The 13,835-nt window shown below is 35.6% G+C and overlaps 1 protein-coding gene across 5 annotated transcripts in view; it reads left to right on the top strand.

Moving 5' to 3' along the window:
- Positions 1–13,205, top strand: part of RORA (RAR related orphan receptor A) — a 733,771-nt gene extending 720,566 nt beyond the window's left edge. For all 5 annotated transcript variants that reach the window (XM_027123197.1, XM_027123196.1, XM_027123200.1 and 2 more), the window contains 3 exons: positions 952–1,062; positions 2,000–2,112; positions 3,746–13,205. In XM_027123197.1, coding sequence (XP_026978998.1) covers positions 952–1,062; positions 2,000–2,112; positions 3,746–3,910 — 389 coding nt within the window. In that variant the 3' untranslated portion in view covers positions 3,911–13,205. The remainder of the gene's footprint in view (positions 1–951; positions 1,063–1,999; positions 2,113–3,745) is intronic.
- The last annotated feature ends 630 nt before the right edge of the window (positions 13,206–13,835 follow it).

Below are 13,835 nucleotides of genomic sequence, written 5' to 3'. Positions count from 1 at the left end.
TGGGCTTAGTTGCTCCATGGCATGTGGGATCTTCCCAGACTAGGGCTCAAACCCATGTCCCCTGCATTGGGGGGGGGACCACTTAACCACTGCGCCACCAGGGAAGTCCCTAGCCTGTTGACATTTAACTACATGTACATAATATGGAAATCTGAAAGAACAGACCCCAACTTAACCAGCTTTGTGGGGGTGGGTTTTTATTTTACGGGACTTTCACATTCTGTGTTTTCAGTTCTGTAATAGTTACAATAGGGACTTCCCTGGCGGTCCAGTTGTGAAGACTCTGTGCTTCCAGTGCAGGGGGCATGGGTTCAATCCCTGGTCAGGGAAGTAAGATCCCACATGCCATGTGACACGGCCAAAAACAAAAAAAATTATAATGGTTTTACCACCATAATGTGTCACTTGTTTTCATTTTTAAGCGTGTTATACATAGAATAGAGTAGAAAACAAAAAAATGAGTGATGTTCACATTTCAGTTAGATTATAGCTGTTAGACTCTGTTGGTTAAGAGTGTGGGCTCTGAAGTCAGGTAGCTGGCTTTGAATCTCAGGCTGTCACTTCCTACTTGTGGAATCTTCAGCACATTCCTTTTCTTTCCAAGTCCATTTCCTTGCCTTTAAAATGGGGATAGTAACAATAATACCTCCCTCATAGGGCTGTTGTGAAATAGTAGAATCGCCAAAGAATCCTCTCAGAGCAGCACCTATCACAGTAATCACACAACAGAAGTTCACTCTCATTATTGCAGATGATGATGATGGTGGCGATGTTGGTGGTAATGGTGATGGTGGCTAAACTGATTTTTCTTTTAACATTTGAAAGTATTAAACTATAGAAATGTTATTACTATTCCCTCTGATCTTCAACTGCTAGATCCCTCTTCACCTTCTTCCATATTTTTCTCCTAGGGTAATAACCAAACTCCTAACCTGTCTTTAATTTTGGCAGGTTGTGAAGACTTTATTAGCTTTGTATTTGAATTTGGAAAGAGTTTATGTTCTATGCACCTGACTGAAGATGAAATTGCATTGTTTTCTGCATTTGTCCTGATGTCAGCAGGTAAGATAACCAAATACAATGGTTTTTAAATTGTCCAGGTAAAGAATTTCTACAAGTACATAACTTACAATGGCTATAGACTATTCAGAGGGACTGCCACCCTTATTCAGTCTAATTTTAAGTTTTTCAGACAACAATCCCCTGCTACACACATACATATACATGTACGCTTCTAAGAAGACCTCATGCCATTCTGATAAAATCTTAAGAAATGAGAATTGAATAAAATCCCATCTACAGTTAACCTCCTGCTACCAAGAAAAATGCTGTGGTAGAGTAGGTGTGCCCTTTTCAACACCAATCTCCAAGATAACATGGTTTTTAAAACATTCTGCTTTTTAAAGAAAATCCATTTGGATGTCATCCACAAGCCTATCTGAATTTAATATATGTTTTCAACCAGTACTGCCTCTTGGTGATAATCACTTTTGCAAATTTGCTATCTTCATTTTGGAATTCTTAAACATAAAGACTTTATCCTAAATTAACAATCCTAATTCATTTGGCACTCTCTTGACAATTTCAGTTGCCTTGGACTATAAGGCAATTTTCATATTTGCCAGAAAGACTTAGCAGGATTGATATGAGTATGTCATTCAGAAACATAACTATTAGAAAGGCTTAAGGGCCATGGTGGTTTCATTTGCACTCGTCTGAGCATGGCCTTAGATTTAAATGGCTGTCTTTTTGGAAAGGGAGGATCCTTCCTTCTTTCAAGTGTCAGTAAAGATGGAAAGGCTTAACACTCTGTTTTGTAACTGTCCTAGATCAGTTTTTCACTCCTTTAGGAGCAAATTTTGAAAGAGGGGTGAAAGTGGCCTGTTAGTCCCTGACTCTGCAGTGTGGTGTAATAATCTGTATCTAGGAGTCAGGAGGAGTTGGGGTGTTCTGACACCATGTTGGAAGAATACTCAGGAGTATGGTTTTTCATATTTAGATCGCTCATGGCTGCAGGAAAAGGTCAAAATTGAAAAGCTGCAACAGAAAATTCAGCTAGCTCTTCAACACGTCCTACAGAAGAATCACCGAGAAGATGGAATACTAACAAAGGTGAGAGCCAGAGGTTTCCAACTGACAAGGCTGAATTATCCCTTGCCCAGATCACGCCAGCCATGTTTATAAGTCATGCCACCAGACCCCAAAAGTATCAGTAAGCAATGGCCTACTGAGAAGAGAGAAGTATCCTCATTTCAAAAAATTATCTTGGGCCAATATTCAGGTTAAATTCTATTTATTATCACTGGTTATAAAGTGTCCTGGAATAATAGAGCAATGATAGAGTTTTTTTAAAGCATTAATTCATTCTGAAAAATCCTCCACCTATCCCATCAAAGATGGGCAGAAGGCAGAGTTAATGTTCTGCCGTGATATAAACTAGAGAATTTAGAATTTAAATCTTTGATTTTAGAAAGACGAAGTTATGAAGAACTAAAACAATAGAATTAATCTATTCTAATACTAGTTCTAGTTACATTAAAGTCATTAGTAATCAACAGTAAATGACTTTTGTATTTTCTTCATCAATTTCTCATTACTACCCTGTATTCAAAGCATAGGGTTTCATTTTTGCTAATTACTGTCTTAATAAAAATATAATTAGGATGTCAATTTAAAATATGATAATATCCTTCAGTGATAGTGCTAGTAGTATGTATTTGGTCTTAGAAAAATCAGCCCTATTCTTTCTTGGATTATTTTATGTGTTCTGTTGTTCCAGAAGATGATTTGAAAGGTTTGGATTTTTCTTCCTGTCCGTTTTCTTTCTTTTCTCCTGATAGCTAGGTTAGGTCAGAAAGGGGAAGCTGGGGGGTTAAATGCGGTTTTGTTTTTGATTTTGCCCCTGTTAAATGAGACACTGAGGCAGGATTGGGAAAGAGAAGGAAAAAGAACTTTTCTCCATCTTCTTGCCCCAGTGCAAGGGTACCATTAGGGTCTTTGATTATAGAGAGCACCTAACACCTGGCCAAGATCGATGCTCTGGTGAAAATGTTTCTTAGGATTATTCTGGGTGGAGATAATAAATATTTTGTGCTGTTCAGTGCTTTAGAGTTTAAAAAGCATTTTTGCAAGTCATGTTATTATACTCAACAGGTAAATAGTCAATGCTGAGACTTCCACCAGGCCTGCTGACTATTTTTTTTGTTTGTTTTCCAGTCAGGGCCTTTTGCTCAGACCCAGAATTGCTTTGTTCTAGGCAGAGCTCTTTCTCCAGAAGAAACCTGTTGTCACTGGAGTCGACTAGTACTCATTTTGCATAAAATATGTAGGGGATGCCATCATCTCTAGTTGCAGTGACCTCACCTACCGGTGGCTGTCCCCTTGCCCACTTCTCTATTACCACATGTCTTCCTTTTCCCCAGTGCTAGAGGGCGGGGTTCAGGATGGTAGAGCAAAAAGCATGTTTGAATAGGAGGAGGAGGTGAGACACTTGGGTTCTTTTGCTTATGAACATGTTTTGGGGTTATAAATTATTTGTCTTCAAAAATCATATTTAATGTATACCTGGTATTCTGTGATATGACTATATCATCATTTATTTTTACCCCTCCTCTATTACTAGACGTTTAAGTTGCTTCAAGTGTGTTTCACCGTTGTAAACAATGTTGAAGATGATCCAGATGCCCTGATTTTTGATTCTCACGTCTCTTCTCTCCTGACCCTATGTCCTTTCTTCCACTTACAGTTAATATGCAAGGTGTCTACATTAAGAGCCTTATGTGGACGACATACAGAAAAGCTAATGGCGTTTAAAGCAATATACCCAGACATTGTGCGACTTCATTTTCCTCCATTATACAAGGAATTGTTCACTTCAGAATTTGAGCCAGCAATGCAGATTGATGGGTAAATGTATCACCTAAGCACTTCTAGAATGTCTGAAGTCCAAACAATGAAAAACAAACAAACAAACAAATTAACCGAGACACTTTATATGGCCCTGCACAGACCTGGAGCGCCAACACACTGCACATCCTTTGGTGATCGGGGTCAGGCAAAGGAGGGGAAACAATGAAAACAAATAAAAGTTGAACTTGTTTTTCTCATGCATATGATTTCCATTATGCCTACAGATATGGACCCTTTTTCTGTCTCGACTTCTTGATCATTGACCTCTGTTTACAACAGAAGGCGGGTACTAAAGTCAGAGGATGTCCTTTTTTTGTAGCTCACTGCCCACAGACTTTCTACATCTGTCGGTAACAACAGAGAGTCCAGCACTAATCGGTGACTGGTGTGCATAGCGGAGGTTGCGGCATTACTTTGCACAACTTGCTCTTTGTCTCATGAAGGAAGTTTTTATTTTTTCACCGATTATTGCCAGTCAGCAGGATGGCACGAAAAGGGTCCATAGCACTAGCAACAATAGCATTATAATATATTACAGGGTAAATGGGCATGAAGACTATATATAGCTAAAAGAGATATTGTTTATATATTGTTTTAATTAATATAAAATGTAGTTACTGGTGTAGCTTTTCCTGTTGAATTGATAAGGCACTTTCATTTTGCACCTTTTTTCTTTAAATTAAATGCTAGCGTGTTCACTGTCGTGTCGCATGTGCACCAGAAACACAAGTTTAACTGAGAAGGCTTGGAAGGTACGTCGGGAGGTATTTATGCTGCTGTTTACACAATTACTTTTAAAAGACTGGCTGGTCATATCTAGAAATCACGCTGTTGGATTAATTTTTTTTTTTTTACACATGAATTTGGAATTAGAAACAGAACTCTCCCTAAATTGTACTTTGCTCTTGGGTCAGTTTAAGGATAGATGTGTTTATGCTTCATACAAAGTTGAGTGAGTGATTGATTGGTGCTGTGGACTTACACCCTCGCGCACAGTATTTTTTAAAAGCTTTTGAAAATGCCACCTCATTGAGGCAGGGGAAGGGAGGCTCATTTTGCACAGCTGCGTAGTTATATAGACTCAGCCTCAACTTGGAGTTCTTATGCTTTAAGAACAGATCAGTAACCAGAATATTTATCAGAATCTAGCTTTTATTAGAAGAAGGACCCAAAGATTATATCTGGAGCAAATGCACACTCCCCATGTGAAAACATGAAGCATTTACTTTGTGAATGTTTATGTTCTTGGTATAATCTAGGAACCCTGAGAGTTTATCTCAGAGTGAATGGTTTCTAGACTAACTGCCTCTAGATGGTGTCATTCTAGAACACTGTTCTCCATATTTCATAGTCAATGGATAGGAGGGCAAAGGAGGCGTGCGATGTTGAACCAGTTTCTCTTATTTAAGTATTAAATATTTTAAGCCTTTAAAGTGAAGTCGATGCAAGCTGCAAACATTTACTTTTGTATTTATCTTCACTAGAAAACTGTGGACTGTAATTTATTTTATTAAATCTTTAAAAGATTGTTTGGCTTTTGTGTTCAGGTGAGAAATATTGAGTTGTTTTTGTTTAATTTTGTGGCTTTTTTTTTTAACAATTCCCAGTGGGGGAAGGGAGAAGGAACAGTCTGTTAGACAAGTGTGCATATTTTAAAATAGGTGACCTTTGGGGATGTAGGCATTTAGATGATGATTTTAGTCACACTCGGAGTGGGATTCAAACTTCTGGTCTGCCATCAAAGACCATGTTTGTATAGAAAAGAGAACATTTCCCATAGTGTAAAGGTGGGAGTTTCCAAGCAGCCCGGTTACAGCGAAGAAAGCATCTCCCCTACCACCAGGGTCCCTTCCAAATCTTCTGCAGGAATTTGGCTCCTGCTGTCGTGCTGGGTCATCAAGCACGAGTTTCCCAGAGCCCTCCACTCTGTTTTTAAACTCCACTGGCTTTCTGAATTGTTTCCTGAGGGACTTGGAAACAGGGACGGGATTATTCACACCGAAGTGTGTATGAAGCCTAAATGACATCTAAAAAATTGTTTTTTCAAAAATATAGTAAGGGTTTCACCATAAACAGAAGACGAGAGTAATATTTACTTAAATTTCTTACAAGCATATAAAACTTTATGGGACTTTATATAGAGAGGTAACTATCAGCATATAGTATTTATATTTGGGCAAGAAGGGTTAAATCAAATTTTTTATTTAAATAAGCATAGTTCCTTGAAAGATCAATAGTATTTATACTCTGAAAAGAGTACCAAGCTTAGTTCGGTTATTTATTTATCCATTTTTTTTTCCTGTTGTTTCTCCTTTGGGGGGAAATGGTGTGTTTTTATTTTGGTTTTGGTTTGTTTTTTCTTTTTTTTTGTCATTCTGATTCACTAAATTTGGGGATGGTTTTATTAAAGTCTATTAACTTCTTTTTAACCAAAGCTTTCTGAATATGACCAGCCTCAGGTGCTAGCGCATTAAAGAGCAACTAAACCTAATTCCAGTGTCCATTTGTGAAATGATGAGAGCTAATTGAACTTCTCTGAGGGTGAGAGAGAACACAATGTTGAACTTAAATTCCTTTTCCCAGAAAGGATTTTGCATGTACCTAATGCAAAAAAAAATAAAAAAAAAAAATGCTCTAATCTCAGTAATAGTCACACCATGGTGACATTGCTTTTAGAGTAAACCAAGATACATTGACATGATGCTGCTACTAGGTCTTTGTGAAAGAAATACAGGGTGTGAGACTTTAAGACTAAGTACATCGACAGTGTAGGAACAGAGTAGAGAGTAATAGAGGCGTGCTAGGTGAAATGAGGGAACAACTATTATTCGGATCGAAGTTGGGATCTGAAGTTAAATAATAATCTCTTGAAAAAAATATGAGGTACAGAGAAGGATGTGAAAAACTTTGTATTTTTATTTTCTTCCTTATTATAGAAACACCTGTGTGATGACACAAAATACTTGGTGATATAGAACAATTATTATTAATCGTTCTTATAATTAAAATTTCCTAATCTTAAATGTCCAATAGTCTTTTAAAGATTGGAATCACATCATTGTTATCCCGGCTGCTGTAATGCCTTTTATACAATATTTTAACATAGGGTAAATAAGGCTTTTGCACAGAGCCTGAATACCTTCGGTTACAGTGGTGTCCAAATGATTGCATTATATTGTGAAGAAACTGGCCGTGGTCACAATGAAATCAAAAGTGCAGGTGAAAGTGCTTTTGGGGGCAGTTTGCAAATTGCTGTTAAAGCTACGGATTTTTTTTTTTTTTTTAAGTGTTCAGCATCCCAATTTGCTTTAAAGGTGTGGGTTTTTTTTTTAAGTCTTCAGCATCCTAATTCACCCTTTCTAACTTAAAGAAAACATGACTTAAGACACTGCTTCTAAGTTTGGTTGTTCTTTATAGTGTGGATATTCAGATCTCTGTGAGTGTATGGGGGTGGGCTGAGGGTCAGATGAGGAGGGAGCGTGTGTGTGTGTGTGTGTGTGTGTGTGTGTGTGTGTGTTTATGTCTGTGTGTATGGTTTTCGTGTGTATGATGTGTGTGTGTGTCGAACCGCTTCTAGGCTACTAAGTGTCAATGGAAAAGAAAATGTATTCAAAATACTTAAATCAAAACTAGAAGATGGAAAAAAAAGATTTATTCTCTACAAAGCCTTGTCTGGACCACTTTAGAGAGACTTCTATTTTTTTAACCCTTCTATAAATATTTGATGGCACTTGAAATATTCCTGCAATAAAATGTGATTTGTGTAAAGAAAAAAAAAAAGATTTTGTAATGTGAAACAAAGAAAGAAAGTAATGTAATTTTCTAAAAAAAAAAATACAAACAAACAAACTTTGTATTATTTTCTTGATGGAATTTGTCTATCTGTCTTTGGAAAACTTTTTATTTCATTGAATGTGCCATAGTAGAAATACGTGTTTTTAGTTTTAGACTTAAGGAATAGCTGTTTGTGTTCCGACATTCCAAACTGCAAAACAACCTAGTAGAATCTTTAATGAAAAGGTTTAAGTAGGATGTAAGCTTCTCTCATTGTTGCTTTTTTGCACATGTTCTTCATTCCTCTCTAGTGCAATATGTACATAGAGCACTTGCGGGTGTACCTTGATCCCTCAGGGAAAAATACATATTTGTACAGTTTTTTTTGGTTTTGTTTCTTGTTTTGTTTTTTGTGGGTTTTTTGCCTTTTGGTTTTGGCTAAGGAATGTCGACTGAATCACTTGTTATTGTTGAGGGGCAGCCAGATAATAATCCTAAAGCCACTGTTTCAAACATTGATTGTTTAAATCATGTGTCCTTCCAGTGCTATTATTTGAAGATAATAATAATAAAAAGTTATTTTCTGACAGTTCTTTGTGCTGATTGGTGAAAGAAAAGGGTAAATAAGCACCTTACAATTGACTTACTGTGAATGACAATCCATCTTGATATCAACAATAGAAGCCCTATCACTTTGGAGTTGGGGTTAAGAGTCAGAAACAATGTGCTCAGGGATCTTCTAAAACTCTTAAAACAGGGTGGCCAGTACTACTGGGACAAAATTGTGTTTTGTATTGTTAATAATAATGATAATACTATCCCTCCAAGGCACAAGTGAACTGTGTAGAACTGCGCGTGTGTATAAACTTCACTGTTGTTCATTTTGTTTTGTTCAGAATGTATGCGTTCTTCAGTCTTGTATGCTTAAAAACATTGAATAACTTCCAAAGCAGTACAAAGTGATGCCAGTATGTTCAAAAGATAAATTAATAGGTCATATATCAACAAAGAGCATCATTCAGAGTACAGTCCTGCCTACTCCACTTACCATTTCTCTAATAATTAAAATATTCTTGATAAATATATTTATAGCATTATATGCTAAAAACTATTATTCCAAATCCTATATAGCATGGATAAAAATTTTTTAAAGCAGTAATGAGAGCCCTACCTATCAGTGCAGTGAGAGAGGTAAAAGATGAAACATTGTGGGGTTTTTTCCCCAAATACCAGCAGATAACTCCCATTTTCATCATGTTCTCCTCTAGAAATAAACCAAAAAAATCTCTTTATGTAACACGATTCTTCTACTTACCGCATTTGTAATCTGTACGAGAGCTAATGTTTAAAGACAAACAAAACCCACCAGTGTAACAGCAATGTGAGCCAGCTTTTAGTGTTACATTTTACATTTTTGAAACATTTTGGAAGTAATATTTCGATATATTACTTTCCATAAGGTCAATGAACATCACTGTAATTGTTGGCTTTGGTTCTTGCACACCTAGAATATACTTTCAGAAGAAGCTTTACATGTTTTTTTACCACCATGGAAAAGCAAAATTTGGGATAACTTTCCATGTGTTTAGATTAAAAAGAAACCATCACTTTGTTTTGATGATAAAGACTATGGGAAATGGCAGATATCTCTATCTCCCTCTCTCTCTCTCTCTCTCTCTCTCTATCTATCTATATATACACACACAGACGTTATTGACATACATATTATAACATTTGGTTGCCACTTCTTACTTACAAAGATATGACACAGCAGAACCCCATAAAAACAACTTTATACTGTGGATCAAATTATATGCCTATAAATGCAATTGCAACAGTAAATCTTCATCTGTTACTAAAAGTCTGTGATATGGATCTTAATTGTATTCCCAAAACAGTAGTATTGTTAAAGAGGTTCCACCAGATTGGACAAAAGAGACCTTCCTATTACTGTTTATTCTTAAGAAAAGAGCAGGCTGGCAAGCAATTTCTTTACAAAGCAGTTGGTTTCACTTTTGGGTCTGTTTGCTTGTTTGTGTAATTGTGATCATTTTTGTCAGGCTCCCAGTACAGCTTTTAAAATAATCCAGAAGCCTGGCTTCATACCAAGGAGACATCGTAGATGGGGGGAGAATCTCCATGTTTAACCAGACCTTCAGAACTTAGAGCAATAAATACATTCAGTCATTTATTTATTTATAAATGAATGACAGAATATTCAGTCCAAATAGAAACAATGTTTTTTCAGCAATGCAACATAACATGGAGTCTTATGTTAAGAAGGTGAATATGAGAATATTAAGTAGATGCCTAGAAAATCCATGTTTGCTGTTGACATTTAGTGTGTTTGCCACATTAGTAATATCACACTTCTTTTTCCCTTCTAAGAACTGATGAAAGATCTCTTGCTGTTAGCTTTGACATGCTGCACGTGCCATTATGTTGTTCTCTAAGAGCAACTAAATTCTTTGCAGTATTCGTGTGTGATTCCGTTCTCCCTCGTTATTACTTTAATGTGGATGAATACTATCTCTAGGAACTTGGTTATCATTGAACAGATTGCATATGTAAATGCAGATAATTCTTGAGCAATATAGTGAATCTGATTTCACACACACACACAAAATCCGTATGTACTGTACACATCTTCCTGAATCCAAAACTCTCTCCTTATCCACAATGCTTTGAAATCTCATATAAAACAGTGGTAAATTTTTAAACATTAGGACATTAGCTGGCTGCTTCTTTAAATGTACCTGTATTGTCTGCCTGCTCCTTTTGTGGAGATGTGTTTTTGTATTGGATGTTTGGGCCAATGGGAGGCTTCAAGCTACAACATATTTTCCCAGTTTAAATATATTTAACATACGACAAACCCCAGACAAGGCTTTTAATATGTATAAAGAACTGCAGTGTTAGATGGTTTATTTGCAAACCGTTTTCAATGTTGTCCATTTTTATGGCACCTTTAACAATATTCTTGTTTCCAAAGTACAAAAAAAAAAAAAATAGGTTAAATAATCTAGCCATAACTGAATGTCAAGCAATAAAACAAATGACTTCTGTGCATAGACTTAAAAAAATACAAATTTTAGACATCTGCATGTAAATGCAATCTCTTGTTTACTGCTTTCTTCAACTTGAGCAATTGATTCCTTATTTACTATTAACTTAAGAACTTGTAATGGCCTGTAAACATTTTCTCTCTTACTCTTCTTTCAAATTTACCTTCGTCCCTGCTTTTGAGTCATAATATTTAATGTTGTTCTGCACATCTCTATACAGTTAACTTTTTGGCTTTCATTCTGTATAGATAAGAAAATGTTATATTATAAACAGCCTACTCAGTGCAAATATTTATCTGTTTATCAAATCCACAATATGCTGTATGATACTGGTTTTACTATATAATCTATTTTAGACATAGCTGTTTAGAACTAGAGTGTGCTATTTTTGTGTTTTTCTGATGTGTGGTGCTAGATAAGTTACTTTTGTGAACAAACAAACAAAAAAAAAACCCCTTTTATTCCTAGACAATACCACCTTTGGGTCTTGTTAATTTCACTGAGTATAACTATATATTTGTATATATATATATATATATATATATATATATATATATATATATATATCTATCTCTACCTGTGCCCAACTGGCAGCTGTATCAGAGTGCTGGATTTGGGACATGCTTTTCTCTTTAAATACATAATATCATTATATAAATTATTCTAGAGTGTATTTAATTAGGATAAAATTACTTCCTTAGTATGGATATTTGACATCTATAGGGTGAATTTGTTCGTAAATATGGATATATAAAAACGTATTAGCACTTACTTTATGTTTGCTACTTGGCTTTATACCATATCTCCTAAGCTGAAAAATAATTTGCCAGGCCTTCAAGGTCCTAAAGAAACACTCTAGTTTAATGGAGTAATATTTTTTTTTTCTTACTAAGGCACCTTATTATTGGCACCTGGCAGAGTTATGTATTAGCTCCTATTATAGATAATAGGCACTTATATAAAGTATCCTTGGTGGCTTGATGGCAGAATAAACCTTTCCCCTCCTACCTGAGCCATGAGAAGTATATAGACGTCCGATATCATGGCAGAACATTGACCATAAAGCAACTTTGACAAGGGGTGTTCCGTGTTAACATGACCTCAACCAGTTCCATGAACTGAGTGAAGGACCTTCATTTTAAAAGTCATTTAATAATGAGCTTAGTTAAACTCTTTCACCTGTTCTTCCAAGACCTATCGGCATTGTTAAAAAATCAAAGTATATCAAATATCTAACTAAGGATGTAGTTAACCTTATTAAATATTGATTAGAATTGTTCTGTAATATTACTGAATTTGTAAGATCTTTAGCAAAGATTTTTGAGCAATTTATAAATATAGAGCAAATGTTTCTGTTTATTGCACTTTTTGTAATTGAAGGTGATAAATCCTCAAGCCATGGTTATTGGCTTCCATGCACTGAATATTTACCCACAATTCTAGACATTTTCCATTTTTATGGAAGAGTTGCTGTTACCTTAATTATAAATGCAATCATGTGGTTAATGAGAGCTAATGCTAATAGTTAACCTTTTAAAGTGAATTGGCTACAGTTTAGGGAGAAATCTCTTTTAATACAAATCACGTCATTCCTTATTGCTTCGCTTAGAAAGGAATTGAAACCTTTTTTTTTTTTTTTAAAGCACCATTTAGTATCCTAAGCTTCCTGAGGATAGAGATTGTATCTCTTTGTGTCTGCACAATGGCCAGAACATGTCAGCATTTGATCATTGTTAAATGACAAAAAGTATGCCCCAATTCAGACTTTTTTCCTGGGTTGTTTTGGAAAATTTATAAAGTATGCCAAGCCTTATGGTTAAAACTTTCTTCTACAACTAAGTATTAAAGCCACATTTTAAAAGACCACATGAAATGCTGATTCTAATTGTGTGTAGGTCTTGGGGATTAAGCACACAAATTTCACAAAACTCTGTGAGTAACAAACTCAGCCTTCTGTAAATATACATGCAAGTTTGGAAACAGTAATACTGTACCTATAAATATATGCTGTCTGTTTTGTGTACAGTATGTAAAAACTCTTTTTCTGCCACACTAAAAATGCAAGCCATTTATGGGAATCCTAAAAATAGTATTGTACTAAAACTTTGCTAATGATCTTTATTAGAGGATCATCCAACTTTTCACTTACATTGGGTTTTCTTTTCAATTCACTCTTACAGTAGTCTGCTTATTTCCAGCTGTTTGTTATTTTATTGAGTCCTGAATTAAAAAAAAATATTTTGATTCATTTTGTACATACAAGCTGTAAAAAAAGAGAGATTTAATGTTGTCTTTTAAATACTCCGATTTTCATTCTAATATGAATGTTGTTATATTGTACTTAGAAACTGTACCTTTAATATTACATTACCTTTATTAAAAGTGCATTGAACACATCAATTTTAGATGTGCTTTATGTACTGTTATCCTATAATAAAATTTCAGCTTCTAATGGAACACTTGCCTTGTTTTTCTTCTTTTTTCTTGGTTCTTGAGTTGCATTGTACAGTTTTCTAACTTACATCTTGTCTCCAGAGAATGGAGTAGTAGAACCTTGCTACTCAAAGTGTGGTCCACAGACCAGTAGCACTGGCATCACCCGCGACCTTGACCTTGTTAGAAATGCAAAATCCTAGGCACCACCCCAGACCTGCTAAATCAGAATGTGCATTTTCACAAGATCCCCAGGTGATTGGTTTACTTATTAAGGTTTGGGAAGCACTGGTGTATAGTGTAGTACTTTAAAAAATATAATTCATTTCTATTTTGCAGGGGACAAAACACATATACAAGGATCAAACTACCCTTTGATCAGAAAAGGGAGAGAAAGAAACTTCAACTTGTGAGTTAACGTCTATTGATTGATAGTAGCTGCCAGAAATGCAGAATTGAGGATTCTTAAAGGAGGGCCATGACTGATCAGTGATACCTGTCCTGAGTGCAGAAGGGAGAAATCCTGAATGCACACCACACTTTGTCATTTTTGCTTTAGAAATCGTTAAAATAGAATGTCAGAATAATGCCAAAGACTTTAATGATGCCAAAGACTTTAAAAATCTGGCTTTACTGGGCTGTCATTGTACCATC

The sequence above is a fragment of the Aethalodelphis obliquidens genome, unplaced genomic scaffold (genome assembly GCF_003676395.1).
Source record: "Aethalodelphis obliquidens isolate GAN/ISIS:26980383/991018 unplaced genomic scaffold, ASM367639v1 scaffold26, whole genome shotgun sequence".
NCBI lineage: Eukaryota > Metazoa > Chordata > Mammalia > Artiodactyla > Delphinidae > Aethalodelphis > Aethalodelphis obliquidens.
This window is presented reverse-complemented; position numbering and strand designations above follow the sequence as displayed.